General features: G+C 43.2%; 2 protein-coding genes across 5 annotated transcripts; both read left to right on the forward strand.

The window, feature by feature from the left end:
• The first annotated feature begins 521 nt into the window (after positions 1-521).
• Positions 522-1,274, forward strand: LOC148839068 (progonadoliberin-1-like). Its single transcript, XM_088935468.1, has 2 exons — positions 522-662; positions 1,122-1,274. The coding sequence occupies exons 1-2, from the start codon at positions 522-524 to the stop codon at positions 1,272-1,274; spliced, it is 294 nt and encodes a 97-aa protein (XP_088791594.1).
• A 2,202-nt stretch (positions 1,275-3,476) lies between these two features.
• ankrd39 (ankyrin repeat domain 39) lies at positions 3,477-6,859 on the forward strand. Of its 4 annotated transcripts, none has more exons than XM_088908762.1 (5): positions 3,477-3,556; positions 4,190-4,339; positions 4,774-4,877; positions 5,272-5,475; positions 5,894-6,859. In XM_088908762.1, exons 2-5 carry the CDS (start codon positions 4,240-4,242, stop codon positions 6,050-6,052), a joined length of 567 nt encoding a protein of 188 aa, XP_088764888.1. In that variant the 5' UTR covers positions 3,477-3,556; positions 4,190-4,239; the 3' UTR covers positions 6,053-6,859. The 4 variants fall into 4 exon arrangements, with proteins under 4 accessions (XP_088764888.1, XP_088764890.1, XP_088764889.1 ...); XM_088908764.1 differs by having other exon boundaries at positions 3,511-3,649; XM_088908763.1 differs by having other exon boundaries at positions 3,511-4,339.
• Positions 6,860-23,038: the final 16,179 nt, after the last annotated feature.

The following is a 23,038-nucleotide window of genomic DNA, read 5'->3' on the forward strand; positions in this document are numbered from 1 at the left end:
AGTTTGCTTGAAAGAGTTTTAGAAAACCTGGCACACAACAAGCATTGAGAGGTGGAGTTGTACACTTTTGATTGTAGCGTGTACCGTTATCTTCTAGTGTGTGGCAGATGTCTCCAGAAATGCCATCTAGAACTGTAAAAGTATCATGAAGTTTACCTGTAAGGACTGCCATTGCTGTGATTAACACAGATATCCATCCCTACGTTTAAGTAAAATTGCTAGTGACTGGTAAGAGAGAATTAAAAGGGAGTGTTTTATTTTTAAAAAAGGAATCAGAAACTTTTTTGACAATATCTGACATTTTCTTGAGTATATGCCTCACTTTAAAACGGTTCCAAACTGACAAGTCTAGTACCAGAAGTAAAGTAGTAAGAAATGTTTACTTCCTAAATTATCAAATAATTACACTGGTGAAGGCATCCTCCGAGTTTGTCTCAGGGTCGTCCGAGTAATGTATATTCGATGTCTGTTAGGAAGTCTTTCTCGTAAAAGCGACACACAGAGCTGTTTGCCGTTTCAGAATGAAAGCGCAAAAGAGCTCCCTCTTCTGGCTAGTCGTGGCCATGACATTGGTGACGCAGGCGTGCAGTCAGCACTGGTCATACGGCTTGAGACCTGGTGGAAAGCGGGAGGTGGAGAGCCTGCAGGACACGCTGCAAGACGTAAGCGCTCCTCTCTGATCCTGAATCACCGTCCTCATGTGAGATCACACTCTGTCACGCGAATTACTGAATTGCAGAGGCCTTTGTCGTTTTGCCCTGGGATTTTTAATAAACACAGAGAGTCAGGACCTCGGTTTTACATCTCATCCAAAGGGTGGTGCCCTTTTACAGTATAGTGTTCCTGTCACTATAGTGGGGCTTTAGGACACACACAGACCACGGAGTGAGCACCCCCTACTGGCCCCACTAACACCTCTTCCAACAGCAACCTTAGCCTTTCCTAGGAGGTCTGCAATCCAGGTACTGACCAGGCTCACACCTGCTGAGCTTCAGTAGGCTGCCAGCGGTGAGTTACAGGGTGACATAGCTGCCTTCTGGCAAAGTGCGGTAAAAAAACCTTATGACATGTAAAAACATTTTCTTAATTATCTCAAGCTCTTCTTTCATATTTGTGTGCAGATTGCGGAGGAGGTGAGGAAACTGGATGCGATCCACCAGCCTGGCTGTGCTGATGTCTCTCCACAGAGCAGGCTCTCCAGCCTGAGAGAGTTGCTGGTAGGAGAGCAGTTGAACCGCATGCTGTTCATCGTCTCAGAACTGTCACAGTGGTAGACCTCGGTCAACGGTCTTCCTTTCCAAAGTGGTCCAGTCAAATGGAGAAATGGTGTCAAATAAATAAAAATGGACATCAGTCATTTGATTTTTACTGCTTCTGAGGAACGTTAAATTAATAATAATAAAGGGATTATTAGAAGGCCATGATTGGTAAAGGCCAGCAGAAATTTGACCAGGACACCAGGGTTAACACCCCTACCCTTTTTGAGATATACATATTGGGAATCCTTTGGAACTGAGTTGTTTAAAGTGAAATAAGTAGGATTATTTTAGGATGAGGGCTTAAACAGCAGTTATATCTCTAAACAAGGAGGCTCTGTTACAGGAACCGTGTCAAAAGACAAACGTGCTTATAGATGAAACTTATTTACACAAAAGTGGTCTGTGAGGGGACCTGTTGTTTCTATTGATAAAGGGGCTTGAGAGCATAGAGTTTAACTCGGCTCCTGGTGGCCCACGAGTCTCCTGGTTGGCGGTAGTCAATTAAACAATTAACCTCATTATTTTCTTAGTTACACATGGATAGTATTTTTCTTAAGGTCTTTTTTATTCAGCTGACTAGTCAAAAAGTTTAATTTAGAGGAGAGTTACCTATAAACCCCCCTTGGAGCCTGGTTATCACTACACACCAGAAGATACAGGCTCTCCAGTTACAGTCCCTGCTTTAAAAGAGAGTGCTCACGCTGTGGTTGTGTGGAATAATAGGGCTCTTTGCTCTGGAGTTACACATCTTGACTACCCCGTGTAGACACTGCTGTATTCTTGCATCAGTTTCCCACCCAGGGGAGGCCTTGTGTTCACAATTGTCTTAAGCACTACAGACTCGCCAAGCTTGTGAAGCATTCATTAGAACATCCTGGACATGTCGTTGCAGAATGAAATTACAAACAGGAAAAGTCGCACCTGCCTTCTTACTGTATGTGACCTCCCATAAGTTATCAAATGTTTCTGTTTCTGATTTGAAATTGGAATTTGAGAAAAGAGGTAATTTTTTAAAATCTATTTGCAAATATATTATTTTGTCCACTCACAGAACGTTCTGTTTTCTCTTTTATTGTAGGCGAGCCTGGCTGAAGAAGAAAGAGGACGTAAAAATATATAGGCATTGAAGCTGTGCACCTCCAATAAAACATGGCATTGATATCAGCTGTGCTTCGTGCTTACTTACTGCTCCTTTAACAACTGGCCCCCAGCTGCACACAGACACTAGGAAGCGTGCGCTTCATTAGTCAGATAGGCAGAGTAAGGAGAGTGTATATCACTGCACTTAAAAAAAAAGAAAAATCGATGTTTCGGCTGTTAACGCAGTCGAAATTGTGTTTTTTTTTCATTCAATTTTTTTTAGCGTAAAATTACTCTCATCTTCCTAATCATTCCTTTGGCTAATATCCCAAATTGTTTATACTAGGAATAAAAATGTGACCGTTACGAAACTTTTAGCCCTGATCGATAGCTTAAATTCAGAACAACGTTTAACAAAAATGCATATATTTACGAAATATGTAATAGTTACCACTATTGCATAGATCATTACATATGGTTTTATTGCTCTACGTTAAAAAGAGGGAAGAAAACAAAATATATTTTATTTAGAAAATGTTAATGGTCAACAGACACCTACTGTAGGTATTTTATCTGGAAAACTGCAGAACGAAAGAGAACCTTAAAGTACCATTATCTAAAATGCTATGAAACTCATTTAAAAACAAAATTTTCTCGTGGCTATTTCCTGTGCATAGATTCATTAATATGTCATTGTTTTGTAGTTTGTTAACTGACTGCTTTGTAATCGAGGGAGTTTGAGGCACACTGAAGAAAAAGGAAGGAAGTGGTGTTTAATTATTAGTCTGTCGCCGGATTTAAGTGAATTTACCAAGTTTTAAAAGTGTTATGTAACACCATTTTAATAATAATAATAATTATTATAATAATTATTAAGATTTTAGTCACATGACAAGTTACTGACAATTTAACACGCGGGATTTTAATATTCCATAAAGCGTCTTAATAGATAAGGGCGTCTCGTTTTCAGATATAATTATTACTGTAAAGAAGGGAATTACCGCATCCTTTCCAACACTTCAACAGCAGGATACCGACGCATCTGCAAGGTCACAGAAGCCGCTCCGCGCCTCTGATTGGTCGAGCAACTTGCATCAGCTGGAACCGGAGAGGGCGCGCGCTATGGGGTGTTGACATACCACGTGACCTCTACGCAAAGGAAGGAGTGCGCGACTGTCTTCCGCAGTACAGTACGAGCAGAGTTGGTCTGGATTAGAGTATGTACGATTAATGTAAAGGAATGTTCGCTTTTATCTTAATCAGTGTTGATATGCATCACATTAAGTAACAAAATAGTTTGCGAAAATGATGTAAGCTCGTTTTTTTTCCTCTCTTTTCTAAGGTCTTAGAATAGTTCAGTCACTATCCTTGCTGTAATGGTGGTATTCAAAGTGTAGCGTATTCTTGGCTGTGGATGGAGTTACCACATGATATTAACTAAATAGATTTGTCAGTGACAGTGTGGAGCACGACGCAAAATTATATTTTTGAATTAGGATTCGTTAAAAATAAAAGATGGCTCGTGTCGTAGTTTCGGTCGTTGAGATTTAAATAAATATACAGATTCTCTATTGACAAGTGATGTAGACAAAATATAATACTGTTTTAGCTCCACGGTATTGTCAGTACAGACTAACTTCGAATAAATCGCTAACATTGAAATATCCACCATCATTGCCGTCATCTAAAGCCATCACTTTGTGATGAATTTTAAATCCACTGGGTGGGTTAAAGTCTTTTCTATACACGGATTCCTGCATCAGTTCTTTGTAGATATAGCCTGGAGATATAGCAGGGCTTTCTTTCAGGAATATGAAACGAATACATTTTGCTTCCTGGCTTGTTGCTAGGTCTCCTTCACTGAAGAAGCAGGCATCTCTGTCCATCTGGTCGCACAAGCATGGCATCAGTGGGCGAGGCACACTGTGCCAGCTGCGCACACACCAGCCTGGCATCTCCCAGTGCCCACCAGACTCTGGACGAGATGGATTTTGAAAGAGGTCAGTTTGGACTTTCATGGACTTTGAAAGAGGTCGAAAAAAAAAGAGACAGAATGTTTTGGCTGCAACACCTGAAAAAGGCTCCACAGCCGAAACACTATGTCTCTTTTCTTTTTCCTTTCAGCGTGGAATAAACCTTCACCTGTTCCTTTGCAGTCTACGCATGCTGAAGGCAGCTACCTACTTCAACATGTTTTTGAGTATATTTGTACAGGTCATGTCAGGTCATTTGCCAAACCGCTTTATACCATACGGTATTTGTACAGGTGTGTTACTAAAATAATATCTTGTAAACATTTACTTTTCTGTTCCTTTAATAGAATGTAGACTCGCAATGCCTGAAACAGGCCTCTCTACACTATGGAAAGTGTGACTTCCATCGCAGTATTTTCTCTTTGGTGTTGTGGTAATGCTGGATGTGTGTGTCCATTCAGGTATCTGGTGGGCAGCTCTTTCGGGGGACTCGGAGAGGGTCCGAGCCTTGCTGCACAAGGGGACAGATCCCAATGTGAGGGACCAGGCTGGTTACACTGCGCTGGTGAGGGACTAACAGCACACTTCTTGTAACACCCTGGCACCATCGGTCCATGAACAGTACTTCAATATAACCTTTAAGATCAATGATTTCATTGTTTAAAAAAAAACATTTGTAGAGTTAAAGAAAAGTTTGTGGAGCTCAGAAGCCTTGGTATTGTTCCTGTTTTCGTTTTGCCCTAATTTCCTAAATTTATAGTAGCAGTCCCAGTTGACTTATACAGTATATAGACAGTAAATGCACCTTGACGGTACTGTGCAAGTGATCTCATGCCTACAGGCAATGCAGTATTGAGAAATGTTACTCGAGTTATGTGTAGTTTGATTTTGCCTAGTCGTATTAGTTGAGGGCAGGATGCATTGGCTATTTGGTAACGAAGGGTACATTGTGTTTACAGCACTATGCCAGTCGCAGCGGGTGCTTGTCCGTGTGCGCCCTCCTGCTGGAGCGTGGAGCGTGCGCCAGTCCTCAGACCAGGGGCGGGGCCACCCCTCTGCACCGCGCCGCCTACTGCGGCCACGTGGGCGTGGTCAGCCTGCTGCTGGCCCGGGGGGCGGACCCTCTGCTCTGTGACGACGAAGGCTCCTCCCCCTTGCACAAGGTAGGAAACAGCTCTGCATCATGTGACACTGCCGTTTAAAGTACAGGCTAAATGGGCACATCCCAGAGATCAAAACTTAATTGCTTTGTATGGATATTTTTGCAGCAGATCATCTTTAAAAGATCTGTTGATTTTTAACAAAACAGTTAAGGATCTACCTTCTCCCTATTTTCTTAACGAAATGAGGGTGAATTAAACAAGGTGTGGTTTGTTAGAGCTTCATTTTTGTTCTCCTTGATTGTACTGAGGCTAATGACAGTGACTGGGCATCTGGCCATGCCTGCATTTTGGATGGCTTTGCCAATGTTTTGCCCTGGCCCAGACAGAGATTAGGCCCGATACTGGCCGAATACATGAGTGCGTTGGGGATGGTTGTGACCCTGTGCTTGATGCTGGCCTGACCCTGTGTTGTGTGCAGGCCGCGGAGCAGGGCCGTGAGGAGGTGTGTGAACTGCTGCTCCAGCGCTGTCCCTCGCTCAAGACCCTGGCAGATAAGAGGTCCCGTACAGCCTACCACCTGGCCCAAGAGGGGAGCAGTCTGAAGCAGCTCTTGAGACCCCCTGAGAGCGTTCACTGACACCCACCGGCTTCTGCAGGGGCTGAGAACTGCACACATCACAGTCAGGTTCTTACAGGGGTGTGCTGGGAGCTGCTGTACACAGTACTGGCACGGACAGAGAATCAAACAGCCCAGTTATGTTGACCAGAGCTGTAATGTAGAGACTTGAGGCTGTAGTTGATACACTTGTACTTCACGTACAGGGACAGTCTAAGGTTTTCTTGGCTGAACGGCGTGTTCTCACCATGTTTTCTTAAGTTCTTATGAGTTGAAGAACCCTAGGCCGAGCTACGACATGCTGTATATCTTTTGACCCTGCATAGACTGTGGCCCCCTTCCTTGTGGGATTTAGCCCTTGGAATCAGAGTCAGATAAATGAAGTATGAGTATGAGACGAGAGACGACCAGCTGCACCCAGGCACAACTTCATCACAGGCTTGACTAGAGCAATGTTCCAGATTCAAATTTGCGTTCACGGGGTCTGGGTTTAACAAAAAATCAAGATCCAAACAGGACTGTAAGTGCAGCGTTCACTCTGGTTGATTCATTTTTTTGGACTACTCAATCCAGGATTGGAAAAGGGCTCAGCTTTGCTCATTCTCTCAGAAGTGGAGTTTGATAAGCTGTGCAGGTATTGTTTTTCAGTATAATAATCATATCACTGTTACGTATAAATGTATGGTACTATCTAGTTTTTGGGTCATCTGTTTTTTGAAGGTTTCGACTTCCTGCCTTGAAGTTTTGAAAGATCAGCAGGGTAGAACCAAGCCTCTGTGTATTTTTGTTTACCTGTTTGAATCAATCAGCAATAAAAAAGTCACAGTCACGTCCTTGTCTGTTCCCTTTATAATGTTACACACCAACCATAAGTAAATACCGAGTTTTTTAAGGTATCACGTGCTACATAAGAGTGCACTTTCCGAATGTGGATTAAAATACTTCAGTGTCCTTGCCCTTAAAGCAAACAACCTGTCTCAGAGACACACACAGTACTTAAGTATTCAGCTGCAACACAGCACTAATCACTGACAGAAAAAAACACATCCCATACCTGTTAGTGCGGCTTTGTGTCTTGTACAGGGCTGTAGTTGAACAGTCGCCTGCTTGGCTCACAGATTTACCAGGGAGAGGGACACACTGTGAGACACTGGGAAGGCTCATGGTAAAACTGATTTCAATATTAAATGAAGAAAGAAATCCATGAATTCTGAAAGCAAAAGCAGTTTTAATACACCAATAGTTGCTACTGTTAATGAGTGAGAAACTGTATGATTGTTTTTTGCTTTTATTTTAAGCTAAAAATATAGAGCAAGAGGAGAACAATGATTTTTATCTTTGTGGAAATGTCAATTTTTTTTTCTCACTGCAGTGCCAACATCTAAAAGGGCTTTGTAGTAGTTTTCACAGGTGGACCAGTGCCTGACGTTTCTCAGAGGGTTCCCAGAGACACTATGGTCCAAATCCTTACTGTTCCTTTCTTATTGCATAGTCACACGGGTGGACAGGTGCAGAGCCTTTACACAGGTCATGACGCTGGGAAACCACAAGGGGGCAGCAGGGCTGTGCTGAATGCAGTTACTGTCCCAGCAGAGAGGGGCAGATTTCTCCATACTGCATGAAGCTCAGTTTGTAGCTTCGGTTCAGAGAACAACATAACAATTTAGCAGGTTGTTTTTATGGATACAATAACAGTGCAGCGGGACAGCATAATTTACGGGTTGTTCAGTTCTGCTTTGAATAACTGTTGTTCCTGCCAGCATGCTCTTCTGAGAAATCCTTTGCTGCTCAGTTGGTTTTTAACAGAGTTAATTCCACTGCATTTTTCCCCCTGATTTGTTTTGTGCATTTAAGCAGGCAATTTCACTTGTAACTTGTAACTGTACTTACACCCTTTGCTGTAATCCTGTTGCTTCCTTCTTGTGCTCTTGCTGTCTTGTGAGCTCACTTCTGCAGAGGAGCGCAGTTTTTCATGTGACTGACACTGCCTGGCACAGGCTGCCTTTGTGAGTAGATGCATCTGATGGCAGTGGTGCAAGTTTTGTATTTACTAAAGTAAAGGAAATGCAGAATTCTGGCTGGCTGTCCTGCTGGTCCTCAGAGGAGGGTTACAGTCAGCAGTGCCATCTTCACGCTGAAGTGTGGAAAAAAGGCAGTGTGATCTTCAAGCCAAACTTGAAGGATTCTACCTCTCAGCAGTCATTACTTGGTATACTTGACAGGAAGCAAAATGCAACAATACATGTAGGATGTTGCCTATTGGAAAACATCTTGAGTACGATTTCATGCTGCATTTGCAAAAGAGTCAGAAAGAACTGGTGTTTACTGCAAACACACTGTAGCTACTAGTCATTTTCTCTGTTTTCATTTGAATAGCTGAAGGCCATGTGAGAAAATGTGCAATCTTGCTGCTTGCTACACTAGTCAAAGGTTTTTGAATCTCCATGAAGTGGTTTTTGCTTGTTATCAGATTCCAGGACTTCGGTGGCCAGGGCAGACCAGGAAAGTGGTTTAAGTGTCCTATACCCAGTCTGTACTGGCTTGTTTTCAGCAGGGCATTGTTTAGAGTGTTCACTCTCCTTGTTCCTTCGGCCTGTGGCACTAGCTGGGCCTCATGCCAGGCTGCTTACATAAAACTGCGTGGTTGTGTTATGATTAACTACTGTCCCTCAGGGCAGCTGTGTTCATGCGACCAATGTAATTCACTTACCCACAATGATGACCCCAGGCACTGAGACGTGAGAGGAACAGGGCCGATATTGATTCAGATGGCTGAGGGGGATCTACAGTGGTACATATAGGGCCACCACGTGCTTTGTTAGTAGGAACATCTTGGGCTGTGGTAAATTTGCAGAGGGAGATTGTGTCCGGCAGAGATGAAGTGTTGCGGTCACTCTCACGGGACAATAGCCCTGTGGTTTCGGTGCACTCAGTCACTTCTTGGACGGACTTTTTGTTTACTTTTTCTCACATCAGCAAGATGCGCTGGAGCTTGGAACCACAAATCCTGAGTCTGAGTGTGCATTAGTGTCCTTGAAGCTGATCAGGTCTATTGACTTGGCATTCGGCACTCACCCTGTGGTCTGTGTGGGTCCTAATGTCCCAGTGTAGCGATTGGGACACTACAAGGTCCTAACTCTCTGTGGTCATTACAAATTGAGGGCATTTCTCAAAAGAAATTAGGGTTGTTAACCCCAGTGTCCTGGCCAAATTTCCCACTGACCTTTACCAATCATGGCCTCCTAATAATCCCATCTATGACTTCATTACTGTGCTCTCTTCCCCACTGATAGCTGGTGTGTGGGGAGCTTACTGGTGCACTTTGGCTGCCATTGCATCATCCAGGGCTACACACTGGTGGTGGTGGAGGGGAGCCCCCATTACCTGTACAGCGCTTTGAGTGGAGTGTCCAGAAAAGCACTTTAAAATTGAAAGGATTATTATTATTTGAGAAGCACAGATGATCTTTAATACCTCATGGTTATACTGGGTCTAGCCTGCCCCCTGTTCAAATGTCCAGCTCGTCAAGCTGGCATGATGGACTGGGTGCACACAGAGTAACAGCTAAGTTTGATTCCTGGCAAGTGCTGAAGCAGAGATCTTTCTGACTAATTGTAATTCAGATTTCTTGTCTTAGTAGGATGCTACAATTAGAATGGTCAATAAGCAACCAATTAAGATCAGAATGTTTGAATTCTGTATACTTAAGTGACTTAACAATAATGCGTACTTATCTGTTTCTTTATGGATGTTCCATTACTTTAATCCACAGGGGGTAACTATGGCCGAGTTTATGTGCAGGGAACTATAAAGTACTATTGTATGGCTTAAATTCCTACAGCATTTATATAATAAATGCAAAGTGCTTTGCAATTATTACTCCATAAAGGAACTTTTTAACCCCCTTCCTGCCCTCTTGTACATCGCCAGTATGAAGCTGAAGGTCTTGTCTTCAGAAGGTTATTGTAGTTCACATATAGCTGCCCTCCTGTCACAACTCCAGATGGAACTTTAGGTTTAATCTGGGGGAAGTGTTGTTCTCCAAATTGATGGTAAGCAAACTGTGACATGGAAACAAAACAAAGCAACAATACGTTGCTGTATGTGCTTAAGTAGGCACAGTTTCCATTACATAACATACTTGAGAGAAACATTGCAGCCTGTCAACTGTTTTATGACATCTCTAAAATCACCAGAAAAGTGGTGCCTGGAAATAACAGCAGAGAGCCAAAGGCTTCCAGAAGACTGAGTGAAAGTGGATTTTTATTTTAAAAAATGTGCCTAAAAATTAAAAGAGCGCTGAAAATTTTCCCGAGCGATACTTTCTCGAGGATCTGCCTATAGGAGAGAAAAACATGATCTTTTCATAAAATAAAAAAATGGCCTTCATTAAAAAGAGCATCACAGTTTATTATACCAGCAAATCTTGCTGGGAGACCCAGCCATGTACGAAGGATTGTACTGTCTGTCTCATACCAGACGATGCCTCCTGAGACCAGTTAGAAAGCCAGGTCAGTGGCAGCCTGCTGGAAGATGTTTCTTTGTTAGCCTGTGCTGTCAGCAGGCCCTCAGATGAGCCCCAGCGCTCAGAGCTGTCAGGCTGTGTCAGTGGGGCTCTCTGCAGACTGTGTTAGCAGCACCCCGTGTGAAGTGTGTACAGTACCGCTGCCCAACCCTTTTCAATCCCTCAGTCGTCTCAGGTGGCTGCAGCCTTCCTGCTCTCTGAAGTGGAGAACAATTTCCACCTCTGTCCATCTCTGTTATTCTAGTTTCTCTGCACTGCTCGGAATTCCACCCTCAAAACCCTCAGTGTCCACCTCTACCTGACATCTTCTGCTCTGGCTTTTTACACCCAGACCCGGGAGCACCCAGCTGCTGAAGATAACAAGAGGCACTGAGCTGTGCCATCCAGCTGTGCCAGGAACCATATGTTGACCCCAAAGATTGACCACAGAATCCCCAATAGCAATTACATTAAATTTTATGCTTTTCTACGCCAGTATTTGTTTCCACCTTCATCATTTGCAGGACATTCAACAGGCTTGAAGTAATAAAGCCATTTGCTATGATTTGCAAACAAACCAAAATGACAGAAACAGATGGCTGTTTTGTGCAGATTTGTTCCCTGCTGTGGAATACAAGATCACAGCAGCACCTGGATGTCATATTCACACTTGTGGATGCTGAGCTCTGCTCTGAGCAGTTACTGCTGTCAGACAGATCCGTGTCTGTCATTCCCACAGTGTGACTGACAGCGCTGTTGTTGGCAAGCCAGAGGTCTGAAGGGTGGAAGCACCGGAAAGCTGGGAGCTGATGCAATGCCTTCAGTCCCAAGTGCATTGTGTGTTTGACTGATGTTGAACATCCTCTGTTTAGTCAGCAATCTGTCAGAGCTCCCTCACCCTTTACCCCTGTTGAAAGACATGGCACACCCATTCAAGATCTTTTTCTTGCTCTTTCACCTCTCCTTCCTTCTTTTGTTTGCTCTCTCTGTCTTTCTTCCCAATGTCTGGGTCTCATCGCCCTCCTCCCTCTCTTTCTTGCGCCCTCATACCTCTTTTTCTCTGCCCTTTATCCTGTTCTCCACCCTTTTTTTGACTGCAGCCCCAGCCTCTGTCTCTGTTTCTTCTCAAATCTGCCTTTTCTCTGCATGTTCTCCCCGTCTCTCTGTCTCCTCTCTCTCCATCCCTGCCTCGTGCTCTCTTTCTGCCCTCCCCTCCCCTCCTTCCTCCTCTCTCTCTCTGATTATGACAGAAACCACACACAGGAGTCTGGGGAACTTTCATTGGGCCCATCTGGTGGGTGGTGTTTCCATTGCAGCACTAAACCACATCCAGTACAGCACTGGAGGGGGGCCAGGCCACATCTGGAGCTCATTGCAGCCTGACTCCACAGAGGGCAAGGGGGAGGTTTGCAGCCTTCAGTGCGTTAACACAGCAGGTACTGTAGTCACCCACCTTTTAACTCTTGATGATAGGAGCCCATTGACTACGTATAGATCATACATAGATTAGATGTCCATGCCAATGAAGAATAGACTACTTAAAACAAGCTGTGATGTGCTCAGTTAACTCTAGTGCAATATATTGGGAAAATGCATTTTGGACAACATGCTATAAAAGAGGCACCGTCCTTCGGATGAGTCGTAACACCGAGGCCCTGACTCTGTGTGGGCTTTAAAAATCTTGGGGTGTTTCTTGAAAAGAATAAGGGTGTCTTGGCCAAAGTTTACCAATCATGACCTCCTGATAATTCCCATCTATGAATTCATCACTCTGTTCTCCTCCCCACTGAAGGCTGGTGTGTGGGGAGTATACTGGCGCACTTTGGCTGCTGTCGCATCATCCAGGTGGGGGCTACACACTGGTGGTGGTGGAGGGGAGCCCCCATTACCTGTACAGTGCTTTGAGTAGAATGTCCAGATTTAGGATAGGATTTATTAGTAGTATTTTTATGTGTTTGGTAGAGCTCTGAAGCATATGCCACACATTAGTTGCTCAGAGCTTTTCAGGTGACATTGCAATTCCTCTAGTGGATTCACTGGGAAGTCTTCCCCTTAAAAACCTCTGAACCATCATCTTAACGTTTTCAATAGTAAAAGACTAGGTGTCATGAAAATGTTTTTATGCATACCCTTTAAAATCAAGAAAGCAATACCCTGATCTGTGCTGAAGAACACGTGAAATTTGTGAACATCTGTAGTCTTCTGAATGAGTTGAGGTGGAATTTCTCTCTCAAACCATAATGAAGAATATCTGCTGAGGGCATATGGAGTAGTTGGATCTGGGGCTCACTCGAGTGTCCGTCCTGCCTGAAAAAGCACGTCACATACTGCGGAGCGAGTGCCAAAACGTGCCACCACCAGCAGAGCCAAGGGAATAATACCCAGCTGATGACATAGATCATTCACCCTCCTCCCCCCCTTACAAAGCAAACCGCAGGAACCTGAGCCTGTTTAAGAAAGCCGATTGCGGTGCTGGTGGAGGGATGTGTTTATCCACAAGTGCTGTTGTGTTTGTTTCTCTGCAGCCCCCTCACAGACCAGACAGTTCCTCCAATGATAAACATGGCTGATTGAGGGTGCTCCCCATCTGCTTCCAGGTGCCTGCTGGTCTGCCTTGTTGCCCATTGAGCGCCACGCCCACTGGTTTGACAGCTGCAGGACAGGAATTTCTTAACTCCAACCAGTCAGCCCCCCTGCAGCTCCTACAGATGCAGACACATGATCCAGGTTTTGCATGCAACCAGAAATGCAATCACTTGAATGCTGTGTGTTGCATGTATGTGGCTGGACTGATGGACTGGCGTCCTGTCCAGGGTGTGTCCTTCCTTGTGCCCATTGCTTACTGGGATAGTCTCCGGCTCCTCCACAACCCTGAATTGGATGAAGCGGTTCGAAATGATGGATGTTCCATGCCTGGAAGGCTAGAGTTAGAAATATAAGATTAGGTACAAATCAAAATTCTACACCGCTGAAAGGGAGTCCCCCAAGGCGTGGAGTGAGAAAGTCCCCAATTTTTCTATTCTTTAGTCAGGTTTAAGTCAGCTACAGTTTCATCTGTAGCTATAGTCAATCTGAAGTCAACTGTTAAAAAAAAAACTTTTAAAACCCTTATCTGTTTTAGTGGCTTTTCTTAATTCCTTTTGAAAGATGGTCCATGTTTTTTTTTTGCCTGTCTTAGAGTAGAAATGATCCATAATTGGAGCCCTGCGTGTATTTGATGCGGATGTGTACTGTTCTGAAGTTAATGTTTATGTTGGTGAGACCGCAGAAGCCCTTGTGAAGCGTGCCTCTTGGGCATGGGGTTCAAGGAGTTCGTCCGGCCTCACTTCCTCCCCCAAGCGCCTGCCAGTCCGAGTAAGAGGGGGTAAAGCTCTCTGCACACATTTCCTTTTCCGCATGCATTTAACGTCCTCCAGAATGACTAAAGTGGTAACCCTCGATTTCTTCCCTACTTTGTCTTTAACCTACTGAAATTGCCAAGTCAGCCCCTCTCCTCCATCAGGTTCAGTGAGTCAGTTGTTAAAATTATTGTAAAAATCCTGAAACTTTGGAATGCCCCGACTCTTTTGAGCTCCCTACTTCTATTTTGGAGGAATGTCTTTAATGAGCATCAGTTATGAAGCATCCATCCAATAGCGCAAAGCTGATTATTCCCGGGAAGGGCTGGAGTCTGTCCTGGAAGCACAGGGCTGAAGGTATAAACCGTGGACTGGACACCTCTTTATCGCCAGAACATAGTGTACGCATGCACCGGGACATAATTCAGAGATGCTAATGAAGATAACAAGCTCGTCCCAAAACATACAAACTCCACACAGAAGGCACCATAGTTTGGAATTGACCCCAGGGCCTGTGAACTATGACACAACAGCACTGACCGCCGTATCTCTGTATCACCCAGTTATGAAGCACCTATAAGTTCATTTCATTAAAAAATCGCTTGTGAAAACTAATGGCCAAGAAGGGCACAAGAAAATCTAATTGATGCCAAAAAAGTCCATCAGTAAAACATTAAGCACTGGACAGTGAACTGCACCCACCTGTCATTTTCTTTTATTATGACCTGAATGGTTTTTAGGCACATACTGAAACCCTGACTCGGCAAATACTGAGCCACATTCCTTGCCACTCCTAGAATAAAGCACGGTACAAGTAAGAATTGAAAGAGGAGAAAAAATGAACGACTCATTTAGCATCAGTGACCCAGCTGAATGTCATGCAGTTAAATCAAGCCAAATGTATCACTCTAACCTCCATCCCATAATATGTAGATGCTTTTCAGATCAGAACAAAATAAAAAACACTCCCAGTTTTAAGAATGGCTTTCACCCATTTACTGTCACCCATAAAAACTGAGAACAGAAAAACAGAGCAATTATATTTTTGTGGTTTCCAATGCTACACAGAAGAAAGTTTTGCCAAACAAAAAAAATATTGATGTTTTTTACAAATACAGATTATAATTAAATCTTTGGATAAGCTGTGTGATACAGCTCTATTGTCAAAAACTCATTTTGCTTTTCTTTGTCTTCTGGAGTGCAGATCGCACCCTATGTGTGAATAAAAAGTGTATTTGTGTTCCTGGTTTAGGGTGCTTTCCAGTCGGCACTGAAAGTAAGCTTTTTAGCCTAGCTAGTAGGGCCCAGGTTTTTCCTGTTCATTTTGAAAAACTGTCCTGGGATGTTCAGGGAAGATGGTTCTGGGGGTCAAGGTGAACCTCCTGCCCTGGGTTCATCACCCACGTTAGTGGCACAGACTGCTGGATGTCAGCTTTCCACTGAAGGTGAACATTGGTAAGTCCAGGCTTCCACCAGATTTTAGCTCGGTGCTTCTTATTTTTAGAATGTGACATTTAGCTGAACATGCTTTTAGGTTAAAGCCGAGTAAAATATGCCAAACTACTGACTGGAAGCTGTAGTTTCAATCAATATTGAATTTGTCCCTCCATCCATCTTGTAACTGCTTTATCCAGTACAGGGTCGCAGGAGTGCTGGAGTCTATCCTGGCAAGCCAAGGGCACCAGGCAGGATACGTCCTAGATGGGACGCCAGTGCATTGTAGAAATTAAACTTGTGAGGTTTAGAAGTATAATTTGGAAGGACATGAATTAAGCACTTTTGTTGCATCAAAACGTAAGTATTGTGCAGTGTCCCGTGATAACGTGGCATCTGGATAATAATCATCGGGAAAGCCAACTAATTCCCTGATCAAAGACATTAAGTGCTTTGTCAGTGCAAAATAAAAAAGAATGAGAAAGTGTTAATAACATAGACAGAGTGCAGCTTGTGGCTGTTCAGAGAGAGACAGGTGTCTCTTATCACTGGGACTGAGCCTTCAGATATTGGGTCATAAATCACCCTGAGCCACTGACTTTACAGTGCAGGCGCCTTGGCTCACGTTACTGAGCTTGAGACAGCATTGCCTGGACAGGCCGTGTAGAGTTTCACAAGACAGATCTGGAGAGGAAACCTGTTTACCAGGAGAGCATCAGGGAGATTTATGGGCCGAGCACGGCGGTCTCCGAAGCAGCAGGCGTTATGAAAATGGAAGCTGTCTGTGAGCTTCTCTGGGAGGTGTTGAAATGCTGTCATTAGAGCTGGGCCAGGGTGAGCCAGTGTATTGGAAGGAGCGCTCACAGACGTAGGGGTGTCAGTCATCGAAAGCAGTTGTGGCAGATCAGCAAATTAAAGTGCTCTTCCAGCTGGAGGCGTTTTAATCCTGCTGAAATTCTGTGCATTCTTTGCAAACTAGCTCCAGACAGCGCTGGACATGGTCTTCGAAGACGCCTTTGAATCAGTAAGAAACATGCAGTAATAATAAGGGAGCGAGACTAATATCTTTCATCAATTGCCTCAGCTTAGAGAGCAAATAGTGCAGTTCCAAAATGTTCCCTTTTATTGCCTTTCTCTAACTACTTATTTTCTCTTGTAGGGTCACTTTTGCCATCCCTTTTAATTCAGTCATGCTCCTTTAATACCAACCTGCTGTTAGGTCTGTCAGTTGTTTCGTTTTTCATTTTGTGTACATTATACGGTGTAAACCCCCTGTAAATAACAGTTATGCTCCTTTTCAGTAAAAACAAGGTTTTCTTTCACGCATTTTGTAGTTGTTCAGTTACAAGCTATGGTTATTTGGGGAGGAAAGTGTTCCCTGTGATCTATTATTATTAGTTTTAGTCCAGGTTTAGGGATGACTTCAACCACCATGTTTGTCCTGGCCAGGTTGAAAAAACACTGTAGAATTCCAGCAGGAGTAGTTGGAAGGAACAGAAACGTAGAATTGTCTGTTGACAGCAGTCCTTTCAGTCTGGTTGTCTATTAATATGCGCTACAAGAACGTTAGCCTCTACAGTGTGCAATGTGTAACAGAGCTGATGGTGTATAAAAGGAACCATAAAGGACAGCCTTGGACAAATAGCTGTATCACCATCCTGCAGAAAATGCAAATATTCCATAAGTAGGAAAACCATTTAGTCCTGTATTTGAGAATGTCAGCAAAAATAAAAAATGTACAGTATCAAATTTAAGTTATTCAATGTTAGGAGTTTCATCTTTGAGCTCCACGGCATTCCCCACCATTTTTATGGTTGCACATGTGGAAAAACCAGGCCCGAGGTGTGTCAGCAGAATAACTGTTTCCACTGAGATTCAGCTGAGGCAGACAAGACTTATATTTAACTTTCTATATTTGAGTTGCCCATACAGAAACACTGCTGTACTCTAATGGCTTGATGTGGTCAGAGTACCAGACTTTTAGTGCCCTGGAAATCAAAGCAGATGTTAAATTAATTTGTTGTTGCCAGCCTGTTTTCCTGGCTTTAAAAAAATGATCCATTCATGGCAATCCAATTGGTATTTGACAGACGCATTAGAATGCAAACTCTTTAGAATTCCTGCTGGTTCGGGCTTGAAAATAACGCATATTTGTTTGGCACAGAATTAGACATAAAGGGTTGCAAACTCACCTGAAACGAACTCAAAACGTAAAACACATCTCCAGGAAAAGGTGATCTTTTTTGTGATATAAAAATTCTACCCAAGTAACGCCTTTCTAAATGGTGTAGTGAACTGGGTTAAGTACTATAGTACTAATTCTGCAGAATGTACAACAGCCCAAGAGTAAAATCAGTCAGCTTCCTGATTTAGCATATACAGTATGTATACATGGTGTGGTCCTTCCTAGGGGAAAGAAAAAGAGACTGCAGTCCTCTGAAAGTCACACCACCACACCAGGAATTTGACTGCTGCTTCTGAGGTTTATTTGGACAGAACGAAAGTTCCTCGTCCCAGAAACCCACTTCCTCAATAATGAAGCCTGGCTACACCAGAGCGGGATGTTTTGTTTTCTTCAAAAATAGATGGTGGTTTTTGGGAGCACTAGGTTTGGAAGACTGAGGACAGGCTGTAGCTGCTACTTCAACAGAATGCTGACTTCCATTGGCAGGATAAGGGCAGGCTTGGTACGGTACATCTGTTTAATATACTGCAGAGTGACAGTCTGTAAGAACACTCGTGCTTCTGTCATTTTGATCTCCTGGATATACAAAAATCAAACAACAGTAAATACAACTTGGTAAATGCTTTAAAAAGATTACATTTGCGCAAACACAACTCCAAGCACAAAATGGAGCAGACACAAACCAGACTGTTTCCAGTAGCGCGGCCTTGTGCGTGCTTGTGGTGTAGGGCCTGACTCAGAAGCTCCTGACCCAGAAGAAGAGCTGTGGGATAGCTGTGTGTTTTAATGCGTCACAGCTCTGCACTGTCCTGATAGAAGACTGTCACTCAGTAGGCGGCTTGTGGTCGTGCAGGCTTAGACGAAAAGGAATCAGAGTTTTAAATCCAGCCTGGCAGCACCAATCAGAAACCTTTTGCTTTCAAGAATTTCACAGCAACCAGACCCCCCTCTCTAGTTAACTCGCACATCAGGACCTGGGCCCCTTTGAGGCTGAAGTAATCAGGTAAGTGGGTGGCAGATGGGAGCACACTTCAAAGGGAATCAGCACAGCCAGCGAGAAGCGCACCGCCCCACATTATCTAATGGGCCACACTGGACCACTGAGAGAGGTAATCTAATCAGGGGATGCAGCACCGGGGAGACTGGACAGTGGAGGCTTTAATTCAATAACGTGCTGTGTGGTTCCAAGCTGGCATGATGTCTGCTGATGACTGAAGCAATGTCAAGCTTCATTGGCCTGAATGGAAAAGGAAAATGACCCTTGCAGTCTGCTAGGGGGAGGGAATCTTTGCAGTTTTAAAGGCGACAGCATGTAGGATGTACAGTATGAATTTTACACAGTACATGTCAAAATCTCACATGTCCCTTTTTTCCCCCATCCATTTTTGTACCGCTTCTTCTAATTCGGGGTCACAGGGGAGCCGGAGCCTATCCCAGCAAGCAATGGGCACAAGGCAGGGTACCCCTGGGAGGGACACCAGTGCACACACTCACACCAGGGCCAAATTTTCCAGAAGCCAGTTAACTACCAGTATGTCTTTGGACTGTGAAGGAAACCAGAGCATCCAGAGGAAACCCACATGAATACAGGGAGAATGAAGGAACTCCACAAAGATAGCACCCCAGGTCCAGAATTGAACCCAGGGCCCAAGGACTGCAAGGCAGCAACACTGACCAATGCACCACCACATCCCTTTTTATTTAACATCAATAAGTTGGACTAATGGCAAAAAAATAGAATGCACATAATATCAATTAAACAACATTTGTAGACAAAATAAAAAATATAGTTATTTGTAGCTGGGTATCACTGATAATGTTTTCATTATTTATCTATCAAATGTGGTTTCATTAATTGCTTCTGCCAAATGCTTAATTGCATTTTTCAACAAAAAATCTCATACTGCAGGTGGAGAATGAGGCTGGACAGGCATGCCCCCCCTTTAAAGACGTTCATCTGTTGACATGCTTAAGCTCTATAGCTCCTCCTAGGACAGTCCCATCCAATCAGAGCAGCCTTGACTTCCCACAGTATTTAACTTACGTTCCAGCCGTGTAAAAATCAACAAAAGAACGACCAAGTGAGATGAACACACCAGTGGCAGAACTTGACGATCGTGGGCCCTGGTGCAGATATGTTTTTGGGGCCCCTCCTTCTCATCCCCTGATGTCACAAACTAGCAGCACCCTAATAAACAGTTATTAGGATAATTCTATTTCAAGACAAACTTTCAAGCAAATAACAAGAGATAATAATATATGAGTCCCTTGATAGAGACAGATACTCCATTTTAGTGTTATACACACGTGAATATTGATCGGTTTCTAAAACCTACATTGTTTAACTCACTTTGTGTCGTGCCATTTAAATCGAATAGTTATTTTTCCTTTTTTGAATCATTTGAATATATTTTAAACTAATGGACAGGTCAATTAATTTACATTTTCTCCCCATCTTTAACTTCTGCTAGGAAACCAATTGAATACTATAGCCGTTCTATGCTGCTCTGCACAAGCTGTTAAAATTAGAACTAGAATAAAGCTGGAATTAGAAGCTTATACCTATTGCTACTTTGTTCTCCGTTCTGGTCACATGTGTTCCCTGCTTGTCCATTTCCCTCTATTCTATCACTCATACCAAGATTTGATTTCTCGCTGCAATACAAACAATTCTCTTTAATAGAATTGTTTTTAATGATTTAATCCCTAGAGGACAGCTATAAAATACAATTTTGTTGTCATCTGCCGCACTTATTTCTCAATGTACCTTAGGCTTTGGGAATCAAACAGTCAGTCGCAATGCTGTATAGCTTTTTTAACTTTGATATATAGCCTATAACACAGTTACCTAATCTGTGAGTAAGCATGCAGGAGTATCATAAAGCTTAATAGGAAGGTGAAACTAGGTTTGCTTATTTGTCATTCTAGTGTATTAGCTATATTAAGGTATATACATTTGAATATACTTCATAATCTCTCAAACAGTTCCAGATATTGTCCCCATTTTTATCTTTTGAGTCCAATTTCTTAAAATATTTCCACTAATATATTTCAAGCAATGCAGTTTTTACAAAACCATAAACCCTGCAGACCAGTACTCTCCAACTTTTTTCATTTGCTGAGTGTTTGACATTAATGGATAGATTAGCAATTAGTCATTTGGAAGGTGCTTTTATGCAAAGAGACTTAGACTAAGGTAGTGGACAATATGAATTTACAGCTGCTGCTGTCACAGTATGATCTAAACAACAAGGTTTAACAATGAGGGCAATCTAACACACAGTGAATTAATAGCAGAGCCAGGCTTTATCTAGGCACCTTTAGGTAACAAGTCCTTTTTTATATTTCTGGACCACCTGAGTGATTAGCAGGATATTTGAAATTTCAGGACCTTCATATTGTTAGACAGTTGTTGGTATTTTAGCTGGTTTGCAGATGCAGATGCAGATATGTACATGACTGACATTTAATCTAATAATTTAATAGTCTTCCTCAGAAATAATTACAAAAAGCACTGACTTTGTGCTAGACATTTTTTCCATAGGGGTATTTCTGTGAGGTAAACCAAACATCTCTCTTTAGTGTCTAAGTCCAGGGTTTCACAGCTATTTTTATAATCATGCTGTATGTACAGCAAGTAGCTCAGATTTGTTTTGATCTGCAATCAGGGCTGAGTAGCTGGAGCGGAGTTGGACAACTGGGGCCAACCTGGAGGGCCACAATCCAGCAGGGTTTGGAGGTCACGATTTAATCATCAGTTTTTGAACAACTGGAACATTGATGACTCAAGCTGCCCATCTGTTCAATTATGTAGTTTCAAAAACAAGTTTTAAAAACCAACACCCTCATGAACTGCAGTAGGCCACTACACGTTTACTCAGCCAATTACTATTACTAATTAGATCAAAATGTGCATGGTCCAAGTTTTAATAAATTGATCATTTAAGGCCCAAGCCAGAGTCTCCACAATCCTCATAAACCCTGCCTTGTACCCTCACATGTTGTGGATGTGGGTTTGGCTAAACTCCAAGCAGAATAATGCAGGTTGCAACCACTCAGTGGATGAATTGTTTTGTCCCAGTGGAATTTACTTCAACACAATAATTAAAATTGTTTGAAGTGACATCACCTTAAACACTGTGGACTTCAGATGCACTGTATACCAGTGTTACTTCATTATCTAGGTAAGTTATGTGAAGTTTGAAAGAGCATTCACTCATATCTGTTTACTTCAAACTACAAACCCCACAATGCCTTGCTTCCCCCCATCCCCCCCACCCCTCCCTTGAGTATGGAGCTAAGCATCCTTTCCCTTGAAAAGGGCAAGACTCAAGACTTGCTTTCCAGTTCTGAATCACCACACTGTGCCCTTCCTGCTGTATCTGAGGGGTTTGTGATGGGTTTATTTGGCTGTCAGAGGAGGTTAAGCTCCACACAGTAATTGGCTTGAGGAACAGCAGAGCCATTCTGGGCTCACTGCAGGGCTCCTGGTAATGAGGGAACATGCAGAATCGATGGTAAACTGAAAACACTGAGACAATCCCCCATAGTGCTTATTGTTTTTCCAGTTTGGACATCTGTTGTTACATGATTATATTCCACGTAGCCTGTTCTGGGCCAGATCCAGTTATTAACCAGAGCACATCCAGGATCTAAGACAAGAAATGGATTATTTATAGGCCGAAATAGCAAGAGATCATGGAGTGAAATAATGAATCACAATCTCCATTCAGTCTCACCTGGATGGATATTCTGAATACAATATTTGAAAATAGTAAACAGGAAGAGCTGCACAGACTGCCAATGCAGTGCACCAGAGATTTATTTTGCCAAGACATGAAGCAATCAGCACACACAGTGGGATGCAGCAAAGCAGCTGAGGAAACGAAACCCCCAGTTTTTCCGGCACGGCTGTCCTTGTGTCTTCTTGAATCCTTGAAGTGCTACATCAGGGTGATGGTTTGAGGTTGTATTAAAAAATACTTCCAGATCTTGAGCTTGTTAAACTCCTTTCATATAGAGATGTTTAGATTTGATTGTTTTCTTGTTCTCCACAACTGATACACACGAGAAGTTGACATATTGACGCTGATTCACAACAGAATCGTGCAGGTGCAGGTGGTGTGAGGCTGGTGCTCTGGTACCTCTGAGCAGGGGTGAGATTTCTCCAGGTTGTTAGGCCAGAGTGGGGTAGTTGTCTCAGAGTCTGTATAGAAAAGTGGCTACAGGCTTTGTTGTGGTCGGAACAGATTTACAAGGCCATCTGAGATTTGCCAAGCTGCCGGGGCTTTGCCAGGGACTGAGTGCCTCCTTCCTTCATGAACCAGACAGCCCCAGCTTGTCTCAATTACTCGCCTGCAAACACTAGCAGGGTGAGGGAGGGTGGGGTGATGGTGAAGTAAGCGGATGGAGCCTGTAGAGATGGAAATCTCTGAAGACATTCCGTGACCTATTCCACAAGATCGGGTCCCATTGGCAAGACACTGCCGTGATTATTACTTCTACTTCTGCTTCCACTACTACTAGAGTAAGAGTAAGAGTAAGAA

This window comes from Atractosteus spatula, chromosome 2 (assembly GCF_055471065.1).
Source record: "Atractosteus spatula isolate fAtrSpa1 chromosome 2, fAtrSpa1.hap1, whole genome shotgun sequence".
Lineage (NCBI taxonomy): Eukaryota > Metazoa > Chordata > Actinopteri > Semionotiformes > Lepisosteidae > Atractosteus > Atractosteus spatula.